At 48.3% G+C, this 12,497-nt stretch overlaps 1 protein-coding gene across 2 annotated transcripts in view; it reads right to left on the bottom strand.

The window, feature by feature from the left end:
• The window catches only part of Acsbg1 (acyl-CoA synthetase bubblegum family member 1), a 56,054-nt gene that overhangs the window by 12,821 nt on the left and 30,736 nt on the right, over positions 1-12,497 (bottom strand). Inside the window, 7 exon segments of one of the 2 annotated variants that reach the window (NM_134389.1) lie at positions 1,897-2,078; positions 6,089-6,265; positions 6,654-6,803; positions 6,892-6,972; positions 11,392-11,512; positions 11,754-11,842; positions 12,269-12,489. In NM_134389.1, coding sequence (NP_599216.1) covers positions 1,897-2,078; positions 6,089-6,265; positions 6,654-6,803; positions 6,892-6,972; positions 11,392-11,512; positions 11,754-11,842; positions 12,269-12,489 — 1,021 coding nt within the window. 2 annotated transcript variants of the gene reach the window in all.

A 12,497-nucleotide genomic window follows, 5' to 3' on the forward strand; every position in this document is an offset into this window, starting at 1 on the left:
ACAAACACACACTCGTGTGAGTACACACCCAGCACGGCCACTGAAGTTACCTGTTTTGATTAACTGTTGTTAATATGGAACCCTTTGCAAATATTTTGGATATTGGCCATATGCAACAGGAATTTGTGAAAATGTAGGCATGAATGTTCCTGATTGCACATAGACATGTCATAAGTCATGAAGTCAAACGGGCCAAGCCATCTCGCCAGACCCCTTTTTATTTATTTATTTTGAGACAGTCTTATGGATTTACTTGGGCCTTGAACTTGCTCCATGGCAGAAGCAGACCTTAACTCCTGATCCTCTGGCCTCAGCCTCCTGAGTGCTGGGATTGCAGACCTGCACTCCCAGGTCCGGCTTCATGGTCACTTTTCATGTATGCTAATGAAGCTGTGGTGAACAGACGTGGCCACACCTCTCATGGAGTTCGCACTACTATAATGGAACCCCCTACCTCCATCCCTCCCCTCTTTGAAGTCAAAAGTTCTGAGCCAAGAGCTTTGTGCTTATAGGTAAGTGCTCTAACTCCAAGCTGGATCCTCAACTTGAAAAGCATTTTTATGTTGAACCAAAGCCAGATCTCTACTGTGGATATCTGCACAGCACTGTGTGGGAGCTTGGAAAGGAATCATGAGCCAGATTTGATAGTCTATAACCATAATTCCAACCCTTGGAAGGCTGGAGAAGGAGAATCCTGAACTTTCAAGTAGCCTGGGCTACATATTAAGGCTGTCTCAAAGACCAAAAAGTAATAATAATAGGCAATCCACAGTGACTTGAGAGAGATCTGAGTAGTCAAATGGGCTGCTGGGAAAACTGGAATAGCTAAGCCTGTATCACTGAAGCCCCTTGCGATGGTTTGAGTAAGAATGGCCCCCGTTGGAGGAGTTAGGGAAAGGATTGAAGGAGCTGAAGGGGCTTGTAACCCCATAAGAACAACAATGCCAACCAACCAGAGCTCCCAGTGACTAAACCACCATCCAAAGACTAACATGGACAGGCCCATGGCTCCAGTTGCATATGTAGCAGAGGATGCCCTTGTTGGGAACCAATGGGAGGAGAAGCCCTTGGTCCTGTCAAGGCTGGACCCCCGCACTCCCAGTGTAGGGGAATGTCAGAGCAGGGAGGTTAGAAGGGGGAGTGGATGGGGAGGGGGAATACCCTTGTAGAAGAAGGGGGATGGCACAGAGAGCTTATGGATGGAAAACTGGGAAAGGGAATAACATTTGAAATGTAAATAAAAAATATCCAATAAAAATAAAAAACGAAGGGCCCCTGTTGACTCATGTGTTTGAATGCTTGGTCCATAGAGGGTGACAGCATTAGAAGTATGGCCTTGTTGGAGAAAATGTGTCACTGTGGAGGCAGGCTTTGACGTTTCATACACTCAAGCTAGGCCTAGTGTAGCAGTCTCTTTCCAGTGTCTGCAGATCTAGACGTAGAACTCTCAACTCCTTCTCCAGCACCATGTCTGCCTGGGCGCTGCCATGTTGATAATGGACTAAACCTCTGAAACTGTAAGCCAGCCCCACTTAAATGTTTTCCTTCATAAGAGTGGCTGTGGTCATGGTGTCTCTTCGAAGCAATAGAGATCCTAACTAAGATAACCCTTCTAAAGCCACTACCAAGGGCAAGTAGCTGAGGGCAAGAACTGTTTATCCTTAGGAGGATGAATTCCTCAGAAGAAGCAAGCCAGCCAACTCCCAGCCAAAGCCCCTAAATGCCAACTGTCCCCACTATGTCTGCAATGGGTATCATAGCACAAGCACAGTTGCAGGTAGGTACAAGGTCTCCTCAAACTGAAGTCTTCTGGAACCAGGATACCTATCAGACTCTTGCTCCTTATTGTGTATGAACCAGCCCTGTGCCTCCCCAGGCCTCCTGCCCACAACTTACTTGCTAGGGCAGGTGAGGTTCTGCTCCAAGGTGACAGACATGGCCCACAGCAGCATCTTGCGGCGGATGAAGCCAGATTGAGCGGCCACCTCCTGGATCCGTTCCATGATCTTCTCCCATACTCGGGGCACTCCCATGTGGGATGTGGGCTCCACCTCCCGCAGTGTGTTCACCAGGGTCCCCTGCTCATGGCCAGAGAGAAGCAGAGGTGGTACCAGCCTGCAGGCACAGTCTCTCAGTATAAATGCTAATGCTACACATAGACGCTCCTGTGGACGTGGGCATTCGTACTTGTATCTAGTCTGTGCACATGCCGGTGGCTGTGGACCAACAGCTGCATCCCCACATCTGCTAACAGAGCTTTGGTGCCCTTTGCCAACCACTGTGGCCTGAGACTTGAGAAGCATCTTGATCCCTCAGACTTCTCTGCACCTGTCTAACTCAAACATGATAACCTCCTTTTGCCAGGTACAGTGGTGCATGTTTGTAACTCCAGCACTTAAGAGGCAGAGGCAGGAGGATGGTGAATTTGAGGCCCAGACTGGGCACATAGCAAGTTCAAAGCTGGCCTGAGGTATCTAATGAGAGCCCATCTCAAGATAAACAAATAGACATATAAGACAAACACAAAAACAAATGAAGACGAGGGCCAGAAAGATAATTCAGAGGGTAAAAGGGGACTGTGGCCAAGCCTGACACTTGACCCCTGAAAGTTGTCCTATGACCTTCACACTGTACACTATAAACACATAAGACCCCTGCTGTACTCCATAGGAATAAAAATTAATTAAGGATGCAGTGGTTCAAGCCTTTAATCCCAGTACCTGGGAGGCAGAGGCAGGTGAATATCTATGAGTTCAAGGCCAGCTAGGACAGCCAGATCACCGATCTCTCTCTCTCTCTCTCTCTCTCTCTCTCTCTCTCTCTCTCACACACACACACACACACACACACACACACACACACACGTCTAAAAAAACAAATAAACGTAATTTTAAAAATTATTTAAAAATAACACAAAGGGGCTTGGGAGATGGCTGTCAGGGAAGTGTGAGACCCTGAATTTAGCAGCCATCTAAAGAGACGGTCACTGCACATGCGCCTAAAAACCCATGTTGGAGGGTGGATCCCAGGGACTCAATAACTAAAAATCTACTTGAAATGGGGAACTCTGGGCTCAGTAGGGGGCCTTGCCTCATATAACTGTCCTACACTCAGATAATGAAAAAAGGTATGGTACAGATATACTGTCATTCAGTTGTCGAGAAAAATGAACTCATGATCCTGGAAGGAAAATGGATGGAAGTAGAGAAGATCATACTGAGTGAGGTAACTGAGTCCCAGAAAGGCAAATGTCACATGCTTTCTCCCATTAGAGATTCCTGGCTCCAAGTCTTCAGAGGTGAGCACACAGCCTGCAGTTACTACAGAAGACAGGGGAGTAAAATGGAGCCATTGCCAGGACAAAGAGCACAGAGAGGAGAATAGCAAGGCACAAGTTAGCTGATGGGGAAATGGGAGGGGGTGGCCGTTAGGGAAAAGGAAGGGAGTACACACAGAAGATGAATAAAATAATAAGGACACGTGGAAAGCCACGAGGAGTCATACTATTCACTATTCATTTAAAAAGGAAAACCCCGGAATTTAGGGAACTTTCCGCATCTGCATTGACAGTGCTCCCTCTAAGAGCCAATGACCATCTAACAAAACCTTCATCTTTTGTGTCGTTAGCCAGGGATGTCTAATAGACTCCCCAAACACAGCCTATTGCTGCTGCCCTTGGCTGACCCACCCCAAGATAGAAAGTAAATCCCCATTGCTGAAGACACCACGTACGTCAGAAAGAGGGCTCATAAACCCCTGAGCTAGAACTGAGCCCCCTCCCCAAGGACCAGCTTTCGTGGTATCAAAAGGCGTCATGGAAGCTTTCAAAGGAGGGGAGCAAGCAACAGTCTTACCCAGCTTTGGTGCCTATGAACCATATCAGCAGTCAGCATGGCATCAGAACCCTAAGATTCAGTAGCATCTTGTATCTTTTGATAACCAAAAGGCATCTACAGGGCGTAAAGCATGCCTGGTACTGGAAATCTACCTAACTACTCAGTATGAGTAGTGATATCTATTAAAGGAGAAGCTATGACCCCTAATGTTCTAAAGCATAACCCCTAACAACAATCTAGAAACTTGTCCTTATACCTACAGATAGGTGTAGCACACCCCCACTTCCCCCCTACCCCGCCACCCTGGCCAGGGAAACCTCTTTGCGGATAGACAGATCAGTACAGAAACCCCAGCCAATCAAAATGCTGAGCTGCAGAGCCCAATCCCACAGATACATCTACAAAACGCTTCCACACCCAAGGCTTAGGGAACTTTTGGAAGAGGAGGTGGGAAGAAGGTCAGAGCCAGAGAATCAGGGAGCTGTCTGTGAAGTTGTGTCTCCCAGATATGTCAGAAGCTACATCAGTAATGTCTTACCAACCTGACAGTCCATACATACGTGAGCTGAACAAGGAGGAGACCAACAGACATAGCAAAGTGTACAAGGAAAAGACTCCACAGCCACAGCCCTACACAAAGCACGACAGGCAACTGAGGAAACCCGGCAGTGGGAGAAGTGGCCTTCTCCAAGGAAGAGCACGCTGATTGTTTGCCATGATCAAATGCTCAGCCCTGAAAACATGCATACAAGTAACAGTATACTGACGGAGTGGGTTATATTTAGGAATATATATGTATTCCTATTCATGTATACTAAGCTATATGCATTCGATAACAATTTGTTTGTTTTTTTTTTATAAAAAAGAGGCCATGAATTTGAAGGAGAGTAGGAAGGGTTTGGCGGGAGGAAAAGGAAGGGAGAAATGTTATAATTATATTATAGTCTGAAAAATTAAGAAATAAGCTAGATGTAGTGGCCCATGTCTTTAGGACGTAGAGGCAGGTGGATCTCTGTGAGTTTGAGGCCAGCCTGGTCTATGCAATGAGTTCCAGAGCAGTCAGAGTTACATAATGAGACCCTGCCTCAAAAAATAAGAAAGTAAATAAAAAACAAAATAAATAAGAAATAAATGTAAAAAGCTCTCATTTAAAGACGTTAATTGTAGGGTCTGGAGAGATGGCTCTGGGGTTTATAGAGCTTCTTGCTCTTGCTAAGGAGCCAGGTTCAGCCCTCAGCAGCCACATGGTGACTCACAAGTCCCAGCTGTGACTCCAGTCCTAGCGGATCCAGTGACCTCGCCTGTCTTCTGCCCTCTGAGCGTACCAGGCAGAAATCCATACACATAAAATAAATATTTTTAAACTACATCAGTTGCAGTTGCAGGTTAAAATTCTGTGCTGAAAGGCTGAATCTAAAATTATTAAAACTTATTTCCTTGATTTATTACAGAGAGTGGGGAGCCTGTCTCAAAACGTAAGACAGATGAAGTTGGAGAAATGCCCCAGCTGTTAAGAGTGCTTGCTGTCCTTCCAGAAAACCAGAGTTCAGTTCCCACCACCAACACCAGCCACTCCAGGCCCAGGGATCTTATACCCTCTTCTGGTCTCTATTTATGTCACACAAACATAAATATTTTTTTAATCTTTAATTTTTTTAATTTAAAGATGTAGAATTATAAAAGAAAGCAGCCTATGTAGATGTGTAGCCTTCACATGGCTTACACACAGGTGAGCACATGAGCACATAACACACACACACACACGCACACACACACACGCACGCACGCACGCACGCACGCACGCACGCACTCACGCTCATGTGCTGACAATAACAACAGTCAAGTACATTCTGCCTTCTCCTTCCCCCAGCAGAGTTTGTTTTAGGAATAAACATGTAATACTCTTTGCACCATGACACCATGTCAGGGATGACAGCTAGGGGGTTTCTGGAACTTTTCCTCATGGTTAAAATAAAGATACAAAGAGTGGGTATATTTTATGAGATTGGGGTGTAGGAACTACTTCTTTAGTCATCTAAGTCAGGCTGTGCAAATAACTGCTGAAAGAATTCCGAGGGCTGTGCACACTGGGAGCCAGCAACCTATGGATGCACACGGGGCCCGTGATGCAAGTACACACCTGGGTGTACCCTTGCTTACAGGTTGGACACACACACACACACACACACACACACACACACACACACACACACGCACACACACACAGCAGGAAGTCCGGAAGACAGACTGACCTTAAGGGCATCTGGATCTGCAAAGCAGACCTGGGCCCCCCACTGGATGCCCGTCCACAGGTCATAGATCTGGGCAGCAATGTGGCTGAGAGGCAAGTAGCTGACCACTACCTCTTGCTGCACTTCCGCTGGCTGGATGTCCCCAGCCTGACTGCCATACCGTGCTGTCCATGTGATCTGAGGGGAAGGAAAATGGCCCCAACAGGTCTATACCCTGTCCTTGAAGTACGTAAAGTGAGGTCTCCTTAGGGACTTGAGCTACCTCTTTACAGGTTCTCAGAGTAGGTAGGTACCCTCTCTGGCATTTCCACAGACTCTGAAGACCTCCAGGGACAGGGCTCCCAGCTGCTCCCTTCCCTTTTCCCTGTGCAGGGCTCTGTCTACACCACAAGGGGGTGGATGTTTCAACTAATCTAGCTCCTTAAGCTGAGCAGCCAGGGAGGCTTCCCCAAGAGGTCATTGAGGCCCAGAGTCCCCCCATCCCACCCATCCATCTGGGTGTCTGTCTACAGGACCACAACCCAGAGTGCCCCATCCCACCCATCCATCTGTGCGTCTGTCCTACATTGTCTTGACTCAGCATCACACCCTTGGGGTTTCCTGTGGTGCCTGATGTGTAGACGAGCACACAGCACTGGTTGGGCTGCTGGGTATCGATGATGGCATCTAGGGCCTCCTCAGGCACTTCTTGCCCCAGTTCTATGAGTTCCTCCATCTGTGGCAAGGTAGGGCGGGAAGTTAGTCTGGGACAGCTGGGTAGCACAGACAGACCCCACTCATCACCCAGGGCCCGCTATTCCTACCGTGTACACATTGGCCATCTTCTTGGGAGGGGGTTCTTGGTATATCACCACTGCCTTTAGATGTGGCAAGTCTTTCCAGATCTGCATCAATGAGAATACAAACTGGGTTTTAGCAAGAAAACGGTCGCATCTTGGAAAGAACCTCATCTACCTGTGTTAGTTTGTGACAAAATTCTATTTCTGACCCTCAACTCTAGTGGGACTTCTCTGTCCAGAGTTCCCTATGATGGGAAGCTGGGTGCAGCAACAGTGGGGATCTAGGGCCCGACTGAACGAGTCACACAACAGAATACTAGGTTAGTGCAGATGACAAAGAGACAGAGGTACAAAGGGAGCTCTAAATTCCAGTATAGAATGGCTCCGAGGAAATTTACTAAGTGAGAAAGCATGATATCTTCACCCGAGAAAGGAATACAGTATGAGCACATGTGAATAATGCATATGGGTGTGAACACACACACACACACACACACACACACACACACACACACACGAGAGGCATTTGCTTATGTTTGCCACAAGGAACCAAGGAACTCGGGAAGGTTAAAACTAATTACACTGATTCTCTATAGGCAGAGAGAGGGAACACACATAGGAAAAAAAGGGAAGGGGAAAATTCAAGTATAACGTATAATCTTGACTTTGGGATCATGTGAATATTGTAATTATTTAACAGAATCATTCATATGGAAAAGAGAAAAGATGATTCTTCAGTACTTGAGAGCAATCTGAAAGGAGTGAATACCACAGCCAAGAGTGGAGGCACGTGCCTGTGACTTCAGCATGCGGAAGCTGAGGCAGGAGGATCACGATAATTATAAAACTTAATGATGCAGGGATTGTCTATGTCAGCATTCTTCTAGGCTCCGCCCAGCAGCTACCTAGCCAAGTAGGAGCCTGACTTGCTATAAAAGGACTGTTTGCCCCCCTCTCCTGGCCCCTCTGGTCTTACTTGCTCTGGCCTCTCTCTTCCCATCCCTCTATTCAGCCCCCCAGCATGTCTCTCCATGTGTTCCTGGCAGCCTCTTCCCTTCTTTCTTCTCCTCTCTCTTTCTGTCCCTCTCTATCCCCTTTCTTTCCCACACTCCTTCTCATCCCCCTTCTTATGCCCCCAAACACATTTCACTTTATACTAGATCCGTCATATGGCTGGTACCTCAGGGAGGATGCTTCGGCATGGCCTGCTAAGGCACCCCTTCCCACCGCATCACACCACTGCACTACAAAACACAGCCGTCTCTGTTTTCATTTCTTTGAGAATTTTAATAATACAGATTTTGTTTTAAACCTAAGGCATGCATTTTCCAGAGGTCCTAGAGGTGGACCTCATCTTCAGTTATATGATTTAGGATCTTGTAGGCGGTTTTAAAGCTGCCCAGCCTCCTCCCTCCCAGGATCCAGATATAAATATGGAGAAGGTACACCACTGGCTACAGGGCCTGTCGAGCTGGCCTTCCTTCTTGTGAGGGCTCAGCGAAACCACTGAGCTAGGCCATTCGATGGATGGGATGGAGGTTTTTTATAAATATAAAGCTGCCTCATGGCTGTCAGGTGGTAGATAACCAGAGGCTACCATGGCTAACTGTGGGAGGGGCAGAGAGCAGCAGAGGGGCAGGTGCACTCACCAGATTCAAAGAGCGGAACAGTGGAAGGGAGGGAGAAGTCTGAAGTAGCCTGGAAGTGTAGGGTAGAGGGAAGGGGAAGCATGCAGGCTGGAAGAACCAAGTGGATGTCACATGCACTACAGGTAACGCTAATGTTAATAAGGAGGAAAGAACCTGGAGATTAGCTTGGAGCTCTGATATGTGTCACATGTGTGTGCTAATAGGGAGCTACATGTCCCATTTGCCAGAGGTAGGGGAGATAAGGCTCTTCCTGGCAGGTGGAGAATGGTTTCACAGGTCCCCGAGGAATGCCGGGTGTAGACATCTGTCTGCCTGCCAGCAGTCCTTCTCCGTCTAGCCCCAGCTGAGTCCGGACTGCTGGTTAGGATATTGTGAGTGGCACTGCCATATTGGGGGTTGGGACCTAACCATTCTCCCCTGCCCTCTGCACATGCGAGTGCCCATGCACGAGTGTGCCATGCCACAGGCTGACAGCAGATGTCTTTCTGCAACCGCTCTCAACCTTTCTGTCTGAGGTCTCTCAGTGAGCTTAGCCAATGGGCTCCAGGGATCTGTTTTCTTCCTTCTTTGGCACCCATGGTTACAGGCACTGGCTGCTGTGCCTGGCTTTTCACATGTGTGTTGCTGATCCAAACTCAGGTTCTCATGCACACCTGGAAGGCACTTTACTCTTGGAGCAATCTCCCTGGCCAAGCTAGATTGGTTCTTTTAAAACACCATCCCCTCTCTTGAGATTATAATTACATCGTTTACCTGTTTTCTTTCCCCTCTTCAAATACTCCCATAGACACTTCCTAGTTCTCTTTCAAATTCATGGCCTCTTTTTTCATTAATTATTGTTTTACACACACACACACACACACACACACACACACACACACACACCACATGCACGCACTCCAAAATACATAAATACAGCCTGCTCAGTCTAAATAATGTTACTTGTATATTATATTTTCAGGGCTGACTATTCACTATGGGATAATTTGTGTGCACATCCCTGGAGAGGATTAACTCCCTAGCTCCCAGTGTTTCCTAGTTGCCTGTAGTTCTTTGTGCTGGGAGGATTTAAGAGCCAGGGAATCAGGGTGATCCTTGTGAGATTGTATCTCTTGGGAGTGTCAGAAGCTCCACTCATGAAGTTCTGTCAACATGGCTACCTACATATGAGCTGAACAAGGATGACAGCAATAGATCGGGGGAGGGGGATGAGGAGAGCTCCTGAGACCAATCCTATGCTCGATTGGCTCCTGAATTATCGGGGCTCCAGGCCTAAGTGGGCCTTGGGAAGCCTAGCTCTGTTCTGGGTTAGGCTGTAATGAGTAATGAGGCTCAGAAAATGACCTAATGACCTCAGCGCTTCTGAAGCCACCGGGTTATCTGAGGACTTCGAGGTCATAAAAAGTCTCAGGGTGCTTTGGAAATGCCAGGAATATATAAAATATATAAACATATACATATACATCATACACATACACATACACATATACATATCCTTGATGAGTACTCCAGAGAGGCAAGGGAAGTCACCTTCCACGACCTCTCTGGAAACTCAGGTCCCATGGTTCTAGAAGGTTGATCAGTTGTCCCTCAGACCAAGAGTTTGGACAAGGGGAAAAGAAGAATGTGAAGAGAGCTCAGCCTTCCTTGTTTCAGAGTACTGGTTGGGACACACAATCTAAACCTGTCTGTCCACTCCCAAGACTATATATTTATTCAGGCTGAACAAATAGAGACGCTCGGAGTGATGATATACTGAAAGCAGGGCTCCAAAAAGGCCCCTGCAAAGAGGCTGGACAATCCCTCACTCATCAAGGGGCCACTGGAGAAACCCTTCACAGTAAAGCAGAAAAGAGGGGAAATGGAGTTCCCAAAATCACTCTAAACTGGTATAAAGGTCTATGATCACATGTCTTAGGCTAGACCAAACCCCTACAGAGTCGGAATCTAGTACAGGGGAGCCAAGTGCAAAGATGCAAGGATGGGTACCTTATCCAGTTACACTGACAAGTTCAGGAGGGCTTGTGTAGTCACAGGCTAATGCTGTTGCTTGAGAAATTCTCTTTTGAGTTGATGATTTAGGTCTCTGCTTGGACCTTGTTGGGGGTTCCCCTCAGCTCCTCTCCCAGCTCTGCATTTCTCCCTGGCCCCTCTCAGAGAAGAGCACGAGTGTGACCTCGGCAGGCCTGGCCTCTGGAGACTTCCTGGAGGTCAGTCAGTGCTCACAGCCTCACCTGAGGGAGCTACGTTTGTTGTGAGGGGATTCTCCTTTAGGAGCTCGTGCCGGATATCTCACCCACGGCCTGGGCCCACTATAGGGAGGATTTCTACAACCAAGCGAGAACTACAAGCTTCAGCTTGCCTCTTCTTGGCTTAAGAGACTTCTCCAGCAGAGATGAAGGGAGGCATCTACTATGGTCTCTTTGGAGACCCAGGTTCCCTAGTTCTGGAAAGTTGAGTACCTGACCCTCAGGAGCACATAAGTGGCTATGGCCCAAGGCACATTTCCAGTAAGTAAAGTAAGCCACAGAGGGGCCCAGTGTCCACATCTCTCCCTTTAGGTAAGACCCTGTCCAGAGGAAAAGCTGTGGTAGACAGGGGGCTGGCCAGAAGTATAAGTGAAAGGTGCTATTACCCACCTAACTGCCTCTCCTGTCCCTGTCCTGTCCCCCTCACTGTGTGTGTGTGTGCACACACGCGCACACACACGCGCGCACACACACACACACACACACACGTGCACACGTACATGCATGTTGCATGTTCATATGGCCTAGAGGAAATAAGAATGCTGGCTGGGAGGTAAAGTATCCTTCCTACACTAGAGTAGATGTCCAACCTCTAACCACACGCCCACCGATCCTTCCCACCAAACCTTCAGGATCTTTTCCAGCTGCTTCTGTGTGTCAACCACTATGACATTGGCTCGGCAGTCATGGGCAATGTACTGGCAGGCCTCTGGGGAGCTGGTGGTGTAAATGCCGGTGACGATGCCCCTGTATGTCCAAGAAAATCATATCAGGGACAGAGGGACCAGCCCCTCCCCCACAGCCTCTATCCCCAGGGAACTCCAGAGGCCTTAAGGTACGGGGCCCTTAGTCATCCCAGCAAGCAGGGATGGAGAAAAGCAGGCACAGAAAGGCCCTAGGGGAGATATGGGATGTAGGGGAGAGGCAGAGGGCTCTCTAAGGAGATAGAAACTCTCTTTGTACTTTCAACCCACACCTAGCCACTCACCCTGCAAACACTGTGCCCACCGCAGAGAAAAACCATTCTGGAGAGTTGAAGCCGAGGATCGCCACGCTGTGAGCACGCTCCAGGCCGAGCTCCAAGCCAAAGGCAGATAGGCAGGTCAGCTACACAGAAGGGCAGAAGGGGCCTCCCTCCTACCCCCACCTCTGTCCTGCTCTCCAGTGGACTGCAGAGGCCCCTCCAGGTCCATCTCAGACTCCACCAGCTAGAGTACCTCCTGGGGAATCAGTTTCTGGAAGCTCTATTGACCCTTTCTATGGTTTTCTAGGGAGGCCAAACTACTAGGTTTCCCAGCCCTGCTTGAAGGTGGCCTGTGATAAAAGATCCATAAATGTAAACTTCTTAGGGCAGGGTCCAGAATATTGTGTTAGCCCATCTGATGGCGTCACGCTCTACTATGGTGGTTTCTAGGGACCTTGCCTGGTGGTGAAGAGAGCTCTAAGAGCTCTAGCTAGAAAGCAGGTGGTGGGTGGGGAGGATGTACAGTGACCGGCTCCTACCTTCAAGAAGCCTTTGGCTACTTTGCGCGCAATCAGGTAGTACTGGTAGTAAGAGATGCGCTCCCACTTGTCCTTGCGCTTGAAGCCCAGAGCACTGAGGTTCCCGTACTTATCCAGGGCCTCATAGAACATCTGGTGCACGGTGTAGGGAAGCTGCGTACAGAAGGGTTCCAGGCGCAGGCGCACTCTCCCATCGGCCCGAGTTGTCCATAGTGCTTCCTCTGCAAGG

Source organism: Rattus norvegicus, chromosome 8 (assembly GCF_036323735.1).
Source record: "Rattus norvegicus strain BN/NHsdMcwi chromosome 8, GRCr8, whole genome shotgun sequence".
Classification (NCBI taxonomy): Eukaryota; Metazoa; Chordata; class Mammalia; order Rodentia; family Muridae; genus Rattus; species Rattus norvegicus.